The following is a 13216-nucleotide window of genomic DNA, read 5'->3' on the forward strand; positions in this document are numbered from 1 at the left end:
ATATTGATTCCCTTGAACACAGATTTTAATTGTATTTTGAATACGGATAATGTGTTATTCCATTTCGTGTTGAGAGGGGTTTATCCATTTTCCTATTTATGAACAGACTTGTGGATAAGTATCGTGCCTCTTTACAGCAGCATTTCCCTGTTTATTCTTCAAGCAGAATGATATCAGACCCCTCCCCTTTTTCCTTTCTATTTGCTGATTAAAAGTAGAGGATTAAAAAAGAGTCTGATCATTAACTCAGTCTTCCACAGCAACTTCAGTTCTATGTATTACTAGATTAATAAGGTTTACCCTGTTTTTATAAGCTAATATGTTGAAGGATCAGTTGATGTGAGAAAAAGAGGATCCATCATAACTGAATTGACAAGAACTTTAAAAAAAAAACCTGTTATTTCTTGTGAGCCTTAAATGTCATTCATCTTATAAACAATTATGAGAGTTTAGAATCTGCAAATTAAATAAGAAAACCACTTTTCTGCTTGTACATTTTCAGTGTATCAATTATGCAGTCATTCAAAACTACTTTAAAGCAGTAGCTTACTCTGGAAAGGATTACTTTTATATTTTGTTATGAAAGTCTTTTGGTTCTTTACCTTTTTGGAAATGTTTCTTAGGTACCAAACATATGGTGTCTTCCTTTCCGTAGTGCTGTGATGTGCTATAATTTTTGAGGGATTTGACATTTTTATTAATGGTTTCATAGTTTGCCTGATACTACAGATTCTTTGTTTATTATGCCTAATTGATTTGGCACTTCCCAGGTGTGAGTCAGTCTTGTGAGTCCACATTGTTTTTACAATTTTACATGTCCTCCCCTTCTTGGCACTTTAATTTTTAAAGCTGCTGAGGTAGAATCGGCAAACAGTATAAATACCAGGGTAATTATTAGAGCACAGTTAAGCATAAACAGAAGAAGAACAGTTTTATGTGAATTCTTAGAGCATAGAGAATGAATACTTTTTAAAAATACTTAGAAAAAAAATTTTAAAAGGAAGAAAAGGGAATTGCAGAAAGCAGCTCGCAGTCCCACAGTCCCATGGTGAGAGCACCCTCTGTTTAACACCATCATCCTTTGCCTCTAGGCCATATTTTAACCATCTTACAGGAAGGCCTTCTCTGTACCCTAATTTTTTTCCAGTGAATCAGCACCCACAACTTCCTTTATAATGCTTTTCATTGTTTCTCACAGGCTTTATAGCTATTGGCCTTCTCTCATCAGAAACAAAACAGCTACTTGTCATTTGAACAGCACTCATGTTGTAGGTGACGGATTATCTCCCAAGTCCTGATTGCATTTACAGCTGTTTACAACTTAGTATTGTTTGTTCTCTCTCTTTTTTAATCATTGTACCTTCTCTTATTTTTTCATCATGATTAGTGTACTCTTTAATCCCAATTCCTTCTTTCCCCCATCCCCACACCCACCTCCCTTCTGAAAACCATCAGTGTGTTCTTTATGGTGAAGAGTCTGTTTCTTGGTTTGACTTTTTTTTTTCCTTCCTTTGCTTATTTGTTTTGTTTCTTAAATTCCACATATGAATAAAATATAGTATTTGTCTTTCTCTGGCTGACTTACATCACTTAACATTACACTCTCTAGCTCTCTGATGTCATTACAAATGGCAAGACTTCATTCCTTTTTATAACTAATATTCCATTGTATGTGTACCACCTCTCCTTTATCTGTTCACCTACCAGTGGGCATTTGACTGCTTCCATAGTTGGGCTTTTGTAAATAATGCTGCAGTAAACATCGGGCTGCATGTATCCAGTTGAATTAGCGTTTTTGTATTTTGAGGTAAATACCCAGTAGTGCAGTTACTGGATCATAGGGTGGCTGTATTTTTAACTTTCTGAGGAACCTCCATGCTGTTTTCCATGGTGGCTGCACCAGTTTGCATTCCCACCAACAGTGCGGGAGGGTTCCTTTCTCTCCATTGCCTCATCAACACTTGTTCCCTATGTCTTTGATTTTAGCCGTTCTGACGGGTGTGGGTTGATATCTCATTGTAGTTTTGATCTGCATTTCCCTAATGATGAGTGATGTTGAACATCTTGTCACGTATCTCTTGGCCATCTGGATGTCTTCTTTGGAGAAATGTCTGCTCCTGGGGCACCTGGGTGGCTCGGTTGGTTAAGTGTCAGACTTCTGCTTGGGTCATGATCTCAGGGTCCTGAGACTGAGCCCCACTTCAGGCTCCCTGCTGAGTGGGGAGTCTGCTTATGTATCTCTCTCCCTTTGCCCCTCCCCCTGCTCATGCTCACTTGCTCACTCTCTCAAATCAATAAATAAAATGTTAAAAAAAGAAATGTGTGTTCGTGTCTTCTGCCCTTTTTTTAAATTGAATTTTTGGGGTTTTGGTTGTTGAGTTGTATATGTTTTCTGTATCTTCTGGATACTAACTCTTTATCAGATATGTCCTTTGAAAATATCTTCTCCCATTCCATAGGTTATCTTTTAGTTCTGTTGTTTGCTTGCTTTGCTGTGCAGAAACTTTTTATTTTGATGTAGTCCCAGTAGTTTGTTTTTGCTTTTGTTTCCCCACTTCGGGAGACATATCTAGAAAAATGTTGCAATGGCTGAAGTCAGATTACTGCCTGCATTCTCTTTAAGGATTTTTATGGTTTTAGGTCTCACATTTAGGTCTTCCATCCATTTTGAGTTTATTTTTGTGTATGGTATATGTTTGGATGATCTGTCCGTTGACATAAGTGGGTGTTGCAGTCCCCTACTATTACTGTATTACTATAGATTAGTTCTTGTTGGTTACTAACTGTTTTATGTATTTGGTTCTCCCGTGTTGGGTGCATAAATTTTTTAAATTGTTATATCTTCTGATTGGATTGTGCCCTTATATAGTGTCCTTCTTTGTATCATGTTACAGTCTTTTTGTTGTTGTTTTTTAAAGAGTTTATTTATTTGAGGGGTGCCTGGGTGGCTTGGTCAGTTAAGTGTGTGCCTTCAGCTCAGGTCATGATCCCAAGGCCCTGGAATGAGGCTCCCTACTCACCGGGATGCCTGCTTCTCCCTTTCCCTGCTTGTTCTCTCTCTCTTTCTCTCTCTCAAATAAAGATTTTACTTATTTGAGGAAACAAGAAAGCATGAGTCAGGGGTAGGGGCAGGAGAAGCAGACTCCTCGCTGAGCAGGGAGCCCAATGCAGGGCGCAAGCCCAGGACCCTGAGACCAAAACCTAAGCCGAAGGCAGATGCCCAAACAACTGAGCCACCCAGGTGTCCCTACAGTCTTCATTTTAAAGTCTACTTTGTCCATTATAAGTACTGCTACCCTCGCTTTCTTTTGACAACTATTTGCATGATAAATGTTTCTCCATCCCCTAACTTTCAATCCGCAAGTGTCTTTAGGTCTCAAATGAGTCTCCTGTAAGCAGCATATAGATGGGTCTTGTTTTTCTATCTACTGTTACCCTGTGCATTTTATTTGGAGCATTTAGTCCATTTACATTCAGTGTAATTATTGATAAATATGTATTGCTGGTTTTGTTACTTGTTTTTTGGTTGTTTCTATAGTTTTTCTGTGATCCTTTCTTCCCTTGCTCTATTTCATGGTTTATTGGCTTTCTTTCATGATATATTTGGATTCCTTCCTCTTTGTTCTTTGCATATCTATTATTGGTTTTTGTTTTTGTTTTTAAGATTTTATTTATTTATTTGACAGGCAGAGATCACAAGTAGGCAGAGAGGCAGGCAGAGAGAGAGAGAGGAAGCAGGCTCCCTGCTGAGCAGAGATCCCGATGCGGGACTCGATCCCAGAACCCTGGGATCATGACCTGAGCTGAAGGCAGAGGCTTTAACCCACTGAGCCACCCAGGCGCCCCTATTACTGGTTTTTGATTTGTGGTTACCATTAGGTTTGTATATAATATCTTCTGCATATAGCAGTCTATATTAAGTTTAAACCCATTTTTTACTCCTCTGCCCCACTGCATGTTTTAGGCATATGGTGTCATGTGTTATATCCTTTCACGAACCCCTTGACTAAATTTTACAGAAATACTTATTTTTACTACTTTTGTGTTTTTTACTTCTCATACTCCCTTATGGCCTTTCCTATCTACTCAGAGTCCCCTTTCATATTTCTTGTAGGGCTGGTTTAGTGGTCATAAATTCCTTTAGTTTCTGTCTGAGAAACTATCTATCCTTCCATTCTGAATGATAGCCTTGGGGATAGAATATTCTTGGCTACAGATTTTTCCCTTTCAGCATGTGGAATATTATGCCACCCGTCTCTCCTGTGAGGTTTCTGCTGAGAAATCTACCAGTAGCTTTATGGGGTTTCTCTTGTATGTAACTGTTTTCTCTTGCTGCTTAAAAAAAAATTTTGGGGCGCCTGGGTGGCTCAGTGGGTTAATGCCTCTGCCTTTGGCTCAGGTCATGATCTCAGGGTCCTGGGATCGACTCTGCTCAGCAGGGAGCCTGCTTCCTCCTCTCTCTCTCTGCCTGCCTCTCTGCCTACTTGTGATCTCTCTCTCTGTCAAATAAATAAATAAAATCTTTAAAAAAAAAAAAATTTTCAATCCCTATTTCCTGCCATTTTATGTCTGTTGGTATGAACCTTTTTGGGTTGAACTTTGGGGGCTCTGTCTGCCTCCTGGATCTGGATTTCTGTTTCCCTCCCCAAATTTGGGAAGTTTTCAGCTATTTCTTTTTCTTTCTTTTCTTTTTTTTTTTTTTTCAAGATTTTATTTATCTATTTGACAGAGATCACAAGTAGGCAGAGAGGCAGGCAGAGAGAGAGAGGAGGAAGCAGGCTCCCTGCTGAGCAGAGAGCCCGATGCGGGGCTTGATCCCAGGACCCTTGGATCATGACCTGAGCTGAAGGCAGAGGCTTTAACCCACTGAGCCACCCAGGTGCCTCTCAGCTATTTCTTCAAATAAATTTTCTGCCCTCTTATCTCTCTCTCCTTCTGAGATCCCTGTCATACAGATGTATTACCTTTGATGGAGTCACCGGTTTCAGAAGGCTATCCTGAATTTGCCTAATTTTCTTTACTCTCCTTGGCTTAGCTTGGTTACTTCCTATTGCTCTTTCAGGTCATTAATTTGTTCCTCCACTTCATCTGGCCTGCTATTTATTCCATCAAGTGTATTTTTAATTTCATGTATTGTGTACTTCATCTTTGATTGGTTCCTTTTTAATGCTGTGTGAAGGATCTCATTGATGTCCTCCATTCTTTTATCAAGTCCCGTGAGTATCTTTATGTTTCCTACCTTACATTCCATCAGGCATATATATATTTGTTTTGCTTTGGCCTCTTGTTGTGGTTTGGTCCTTCCTGTTCCTGCATTTGGCCCATATTTGTGTGTCTCCTCATTTTGTCTTACTTTCTGTGTCTGTTTCTGTTAGGAAAGTCAGCTACTTCTCTTGCTATTAATGAAAACAGCCTAATGAAAAAGAAGTCCTGTAGTGCAGTGTTGCCTGTTCCCCAGGGCCTGGCACTTCAGGGTGCATCTCCTACGTGTGTGCTCTGCTGTTGAGTCTTGACCTCTTTTTCCTTCATTCCAGTTGTCTTTAGAAGCTTTCTTTGCATATTGTGGACAGTGTTTGGTCCCCAGCAGGGGTGGGGAGTGTTTTAACAAGGTGTGCATTGATGTGCTTGTGAAATGACATCTGACCCACAGTTGGGAGATGGGAGATGTGATGGAAGATGTGATGTTGGCAGGGTTTGCACAAGTTTTCTGGATGGCAGGGGTGGGGGTTGTTGGTGTGCTGCAGCCCTGGGCTTAAGGGGAGTGTGACTGGGAAGGGCGGAACCATGGAGCAGTGCTTGGTACAAATTAGGTAGGAGTGGTGGCTATGTGTTTGCTGGGGGACAGGGAGAGGGAAATTGTGTCTGCCAGTTCCTTATTCCTGGAAAGGTCTCTGCATGATCCCTATTTCTCAGGGCCACATTCAGAGATGGGCAAATCACTCCCTCTAGTCTGCCCTCGGTGTTTCAAAGTGCTGGTTCTGTGCTATATCTACACTGCCCTTGGTCATGCTGTGTCTTTAAGGTCTGGGGCACTGCTTCCTGTTGCAGTCAGGGCTCTACCAGAGCCGAGCTCACCAATTTTTTAAATTCCAGGCTTTAAGTCTTGCTGGCTTTAAGAACTCAGGAAATTCAGTCTCTCTCACTTTGAAAGTCAAATATTACAGAGATCCGTCCTTCCTATTCAGGCTTCCCTGGTGAAAGTGTGTTTTCCACCCTTCTCCATGCCACTGGCTCCCTCCCCACTATGGGCAGTCATGGTCTGTTTTGCTCCCAAACCGTTACTTTGCCCTTCCTATCTTCTTCAATGGGACCTCTTCTGTACCTTTAGTTGTGAAGTTTGTTCTGCCAGTCTTCAAGTTGTTTCCTGGGTTATTTACACTCCTGCGGTGGTATCTAGTTGTAGCTGTGGGATGTGGCAAGCTTAAGATCCTCCTACTCTGCCATCTTCCCAGCAGACCTTTTGCTTAAATTATAGTACAGATTGATAATTTGCCTTTATAGTATGACCATCTGTAACCTAGAACAACAATAATAATAGCAGCTAATGTTTACTAAGCTTTTGTTTGTTCCAAATATTGTGCTATTCATTTTAATATGTGGTCTTATCTTTAAAGTTTTACAGGTGAGGGAATTTGGGCTCAGACCCAGGCTACCTAAATTCAAAGCCTCTACGTAATCTATACCTTTTTTTGTTTTTGTTTCTAAGATTTTTATTTTTAAACAATCTCTACACTGAGCATGGGGCTTGAACTAAACCCAAGAGCAAGAGCCGCATGCTCCACCAACTGAGCTAGCCAAGCACCCCATCCATACCCTCTTTCTTTTCAGTTTCTCCTTTGCCTTGTTTACAAAACATTTTTTTCTATCTTCCCCTCATGGAATGCTTTTTCCCTTAAGTGAATTACCCTAAGTTTGTTCTTAACGGAGTTTAATAAGTATTTACAGGACCTTGTCTCTAACTTAACCTCTTACTACTAGTTCCACTGAATCTTTTAACTTAAGTTCAATTTGTTCACCATCAGTATATTGTTTGTCAGAAGGAAAGGGTTGTCGTAGACCTCCACAATCCTTTCCAATTAGTTTTCCCAGTAAGTTGGCTTTTTTAAAATCTGTAATACTTGCTGGCCCTCACAATACATTTTGTCAAAGTATGCATGATCTTGTTCCCTTCCCACTGAGAATTTATTATGATCTCAAACTCACCCTCTTCCTATACCTCCAGACAATTATATGTAAGTAGACTTTACTTAAGATGTGAACTAACTAAATCTCTGAAGGGGGAGAAAAGAGTTAGAGGCAGTTCACATTTATAGAGTGCCTGTTATGTACAGGTACTGTGCTGAACACTCTGTATATTATCTTACTCTTCTAAACAACACCATGGAGTAGGTATTACAATGCTCATTTTTTTTTTTGAAGTTTGCATTTTTTGAAAAAAGACGAACTCATATTTTTTCCACTTATATTTGTATATCTTCATTCCTCTGTGTATACTTCATACTTCAACAGTTCTATTGCTGTGATTGTCTATTCCCTCTCACTAGACATTTGAATTGTTTTCAAGTACTTAAAAGGAACTTCTTGATACGGATTTAGTATACATTATGTTAATTACCACAGTATTTTTTTATTAAATAATTTCAAAAATGGCTAAGATGGATGGTTGAAATACTCTAATAGTTTGAAATATATTTTTCGTATTACTTTCTGAAAAGATGGAACAAAGTTACAGTGTCACTAGTAATGTATTTACATATCCCCACATTTAGTATGGATTTTTAGGTAATTCCTTCACCATTTAAAAAGCACCCCAATTTTCTTTCCTTTGATTTGAAAAACATCAGTTATTATTATAGATTTAATTGAATTTTTACTGTGATTTTCACTAGTTACAGAACTTGGAACATTTATGATAAGAACTCCTCACAGTTTACTTAGTAAAAAAAAAAAAATTGCTTATTGAATTTTCTGGCTCTTTAGATTATAAAAATTCATTGCCCTGTTTTGTCCTTAGAGGTAGTTCTACCATTCTACCATTTCACTAATGTGTTTCCTACTAAAATAACCAGTCCTCCCTTAAATGGCCAATCCAGTAGGAGCATTCAAGACTTTATCTTACCTCATGTCTATTGTATTCATTGTCGTTGTACATTTTCCCCTTCCTTAAACTTTTTTTGAATTTCATTTAACACAACTCTGTTTTGTTTCTTCTAACTCTCTTCAGGGTGGAGCTCCTCTTTCTACCCTGTGATTGACACAGGGTCCATGACCTGCCATGGACATCTTTGTTCTCTTTTCCACTCTTCTTCACAATCTTTCTAGTTAGTATTATTTTTGTTTATAGCTCGGTTAACTCCAAATGGCTCTCACATCTATATTTTCAACACAAATTTCTCTTTGTGCTTCAGACGCAGAGGTCTAGCTGTCTGACAGATATCTCTAGGCTCTGCATCAACAAATACAAAATAAGTTTATCTTCCCTTCTCAACCTGTTTCTCCTGAATTCCCTTCATTAAATGTTTTTCAGTAGTTCAAACCAAAATCCTTAGGGTTTTTATTCCTTATATTCTTTTGCCCTTTAGATAGATTTCATCCTTGTTACCTCCTCGTTCGGGCATACTTAGTAATAACTGTGGTAGCCTCCTCCTGGTCTTCATGCCTTCACTTTGACCTTTTTAATAACATCTTCCTCTTGGCTACCAATGTGCTCTGTCTAAAATGTTGTCTAAGTTTCACCCTTCTTGCAGTCCTTTAGGGTGATTGCCCAAGATTAGGGAACCAAGTCAATCATAATTGACTTAGAGAATTTCTGAGCTCCAGAATCAGCATTGTTTTAAAGGCTGGGTGGGTTATTCCATTTCAGCCAGATTTTAAGATAAGTTCTAAATACTTTTGCATTCATGCAAGGTTGTACCCAGCCTCTCCTCTGGTTTCATCTCTAGCCTTTCTTTCCCTCATAATTTAGTCTTTAGACATGTTGTTCTTAAAGAATGTTATTTATTTGTTTATTTATTTATTTATAATTTTAAGTAGGCTCCATGCCCAACATGGAGCTTGAACTCACAACCCTGAAATAAAGAGTCACATGCTTTACTGACTGAGCCAGCTAGGCATCCCCTTTTTTAAGGAATTTTTTTTTTTTTTTTAAGTAGGCTCTAGTCATGCCATTCTTAAAGTCACAATAACCTCTCATTTTCTGTGTGATTAGGACGTGGTGAATTCTCTGTTTTAAATCGCTTACGTATTTTATTTCTTGTTCTCGTCTCAGTTCAGTCGAGCATAACTCCTCCACGCAATTAGATAAAGTTCTTTCTGCTTCAAGCAGTCATTATTCCTTTTTGGTACCTCTGTGTGCTATGTGGAAGTATTTATCTTGTATTAGTATTTATCTTGTATTTTAACATTTTGCTTCCCTACTGAATTCCTTCACTATAGGGATCTTTTAGCACAGTGCTGAGCATAGTGCCTGACACATAGTTTCAATAAATGCATTTACATGAACTTCAGATAATCAGGTGTATATAAGCACATTTGGGCAACAAAATATGTCCACTAAACTACCATATTTGAAATCATCATAGAAATTTCAAGTAAAAAAAAAAAATAACCAAAACAGTGAGCTGCACTACTATCTTAACATGAGGGTTTGTTTTGTTAATTATACTGCCTTTCTAACCAATATGACAACCTAGGGAGAAGATAGAAGTAAGTCTGAACTTGGAAAATTAATATACAGTTGATTTCTAGGTTGGTGAATCAAAGACTTCTGGAGGTACAGTCACAAGTTGAAGAATTGCAAAAATCTTTACAGGATCAAGGCTCAAAAGCAGAAGATGTAAGTTTTAATATGTACCAACCAATAGTTTCACAGTGTTAAGAAAATATCTAAGTTCTGTTTTTTATTTGATTGTCTCTATCGGAATAATTTACAATTATATTGGTCATAGAAAAGAAGCAATATTTTCCTTTTACTAACATTCCTTATGAAAAGGACCAGACAGTACTTCATTGTACTGATTGGAATCACTCTGCTGGAAATTGCAAGTTTATTTGTAGTTATTAGCTAAGGAATTGACTGAGGCATTGTGGAGTTTTTTGTTTGTTTTAGGAAGTGGGAAAACTAGGATTTTTTCTTTAAGTTTTTATTTATTCATTTAAGTTCCTTACTCCCATTGTGGTGCTCACACTCACGATCCTGAGATCAAGAGTCACATGCTCTTCTGACTGAGCCAGCTAGGTGCCCTGAGGTTTTGTGTTATAAATGTGTTCATCTCAATATTCAGAGTTCAGGGTTTTTTCCCTCTGGCCAATAACAACAACAGTGCTGTTAGAAATTTGGCATGTTCAAGTAGAAATTTTTTATGTATAATTGATATTTTTTAAAATAATGCTATCCTTAGAAATAACCATCCCTGAATTTCTGAATCCCTCTTGCTACCCCAGCCCAGCCCCACACAAATAGAAGTTCACAGACCTTCTTTTATTTTAATATTCCCTTATACTCTGCATATCTGTCATAGCCTTGCCTGCTTGACTGTCATGGTCACATTAGAATATAGTAAATGTGTTGAGCCAGAACTAGATGGACTTTCATCTTCTCATGCTGTCTAAATTACCACAATGCTTATGTAGCACATAGTAGTCATTCTCTGATGAAAGTGTGAATAAATTTTGCAAATCCTTCCCTTTTAATAAGCAGTATACGGTAGAACTGCAACTACAGAGTGTTCAAAATTAGTGTAAAGAGGGGGAAAAAACCTTAATTTTAGTGACCAATCTTTGCTTCAGACAGTTGGTTCTTTTATTATTGCTAGTGTAATTTGCTATAAACTCTGGCCTTTGAGTATAAACCTTCACATAGTTGTATAAACCTCTACATAGTTGCTTTTTGGAGAATCGTCAAAACTATAGGTATATCATTTCTATCCAGTCTTAGTAATGTAAGAGGGTATGAAAACGAAAGAAACCAATGAACGGGTGTTAAACCAGCATATTACTTAAAACCTGTGAATATTAGATCTAAATAGCTCATCATTGATCTGCTTTTATGAGTTTCATAAACCTATAGCTATCATCTGTTGGTAGTATGTTCTTTCTAAGATCTCTGATTTTGGTTTATCCTTTCATTAATGTGTGGGTAGTCCTTCTTAGATCCCAAATTGATTCCTAGTTCCTGAAATTATCACCAACATCTAAACTAATTTATTCCCTTATTAAAATAGAACTAGTTTGAAATGTTACGGTTTACTTTTCAAAAGTGTTTTTCTAATCCAGAATGCTAAGCAAGAAAGATATGAAGCAAAACCAACATTGGTTTATTAAAATACTTAGAAGGCTAACTAAGAACTGTCTTCGAGATGAACCTAAGTGATTTCTTCAGTGAAATCACTCGGTCTCTAAAACTTTGAGGAGACTTTTTGTTGATTTGTTATAGGAGAAAGGGGAAGGGCATGTGGTACATGGGAAATAAGAGTCCCAGGACATCAGTGTCAGCTCTACCTTAGTGTTACAGAGATAGCTGCCATATGTGCTTGATTCTCTTACTTGTGTTAGAACGTTCAGAAGGAGTTTGTTCTGTAAACAATAGTTTTGCATAGGTATCCCTGTGGTAATCAAATCTGATTAACTATGCTCTGTGCCATTACTTAAAGAGAACATACTTCAGAAGTGAGATGCCAGCCATGAAAGTACTATTTGCCTAAGTTCGTCAATTTATTTGACTGCCCCGATGCTAGAGAGGTGTGACTCTAACTTCTTAGATACTCCCTTAGAGTTCTTTTATATATATAGAAAAGATTCAGATAGGAACTTTCCTTATTGTGATATGACTCAAATCCAGCAAATGTTTGATGTTTTCATCTTCTCTTCCACTAACCTGTAGTGTCGCATCTCAGGAATATCAGGTAGTGTGTAGAACAACTGGCCAAATGGAACTAGTCCCCTCTGAAGAACAGCATAATTTCTGCCCATTTCTGTTACCAAAAGCATAGTCCTCTCATGTGACGTTAAGTCAGTAGGATGGTTTACACATTTTTATTATTATTTTTATGTCATTTATTTTTAGCATGGAAGCAGAAAAGCATTGTTAAATCCAGTCATATGGATAATATGAGCTAGCCACAGTGTATAAAACTCAAGAGAACAAGACAGGATGAGGAGACCATAGAAGAAAGAAAAATGTACATTTTTGAAAAAAAAATGCATAATTTTTGCTTATGTTCATGAATTACTAAATCGTTCCTTCTCTTGGCTGCTGTGTTTGCTTCATACTAATATGTCCTCTCTGTCTCTTGGCATGGTTTCTGCTCAAAAGGCTATTGTAAGTATGGCTTCCTATTCATTTCTATATATTGAGCAAATTTTTTATTTTTATTTAAATACGTTCTCTTCCATCATAGTTGATGGTATTGAAATTTTTTAATTATGGGAATTTTATGCAAATGAATATGTTATTTTCCTTACAAGTTTATGTCCTTTACACTTAAGATATTTAAAGGATATTGAAAACAAGTCAAGCCAAAAAGACCTCTGCTCTTATTTGTTCCCCCCATCCCACTCCTGCTCTGCCTCCTTGTTATAATTAGTACATTTTTATAAATTATTTTGAAGCTTCCTATTGCAGTCTGGCCTCCTCTTGCCACCTCCTTTAATAGTAACAGTCTTCAGTGGAGAGGTGGTGGAGTGTAGGAAGCATGGGAGTAAAGACCCTGCACAAACTTTGGAGTCTGGCAGGCCTGGGTTTGTTTTGGGGTATATTGTTTTTTTGTTTTCTTTTCTTTTGTTTTTTCCAGACCTAGGATTTTAATTTTGGGTCTGCCACTTGAAAGCTACTGAATGTCTCCCCAGTCTCACCTTCCTCACCTGTCAGATGGGCTGATATGGCTCACAGTGATGAGATTAACATGAGACTGCGGTGCCTACTGTATTAACCATTCCTGAGAACGATTAGTGTGTATTATCTCAGTTAAAACTAATTTTGCTAGCGCCCAGTCAAAACATAAATGCAAAATTACAGTTAAGGTACTTAAAAAGTATTTTCATTTTACATCTGTACAAAAGAATGAACAAAGCGATAACTGAAAATTAAAAGTTATTGCCTTTCTTTTATATTTGGGGGAAGCACTGATGGGAGCCTTGTAGTCCATTGATCTTGGTGTAGTTTACATACTGAACAAAGAAGTAAATTTGATATATTCCAGAGCTGTGTTAAAATGAA

The 13216-nt window shown here is 37.7% G+C and overlaps 1 protein-coding gene across 2 annotated transcripts in view; it reads left to right on the forward strand.

Moving 5' to 3' along the window:
* HOOK3 (hook microtubule tethering protein 3) overlaps nucleotides 1-13216 on the forward strand; it is a 102449-nt gene that overhangs the window by 76818 nt on the left and 12415 nt on the right. For both annotated transcript variants that reach the window (XM_080797483.1, XM_080797484.1), the window contains exon 16: nucleotides 9748-9835. In XM_080797483.1, coding sequence (XP_080653609.1) covers nucleotides 9748-9835 — 88 coding nt within the window. The remainder of the gene's footprint in view (nucleotides 1-9747; nucleotides 9836-13216) is intronic.

The sequence above is a fragment of the Martes martes genome, assembly GCF_963455335.1.
Source record: "Martes martes genome assembly, chromosome: 2".
In the NCBI taxonomy this organism is placed as follows: domain Eukaryota; kingdom Metazoa; phylum Chordata; class Mammalia; order Carnivora; family Mustelidae; genus Martes; species Martes martes.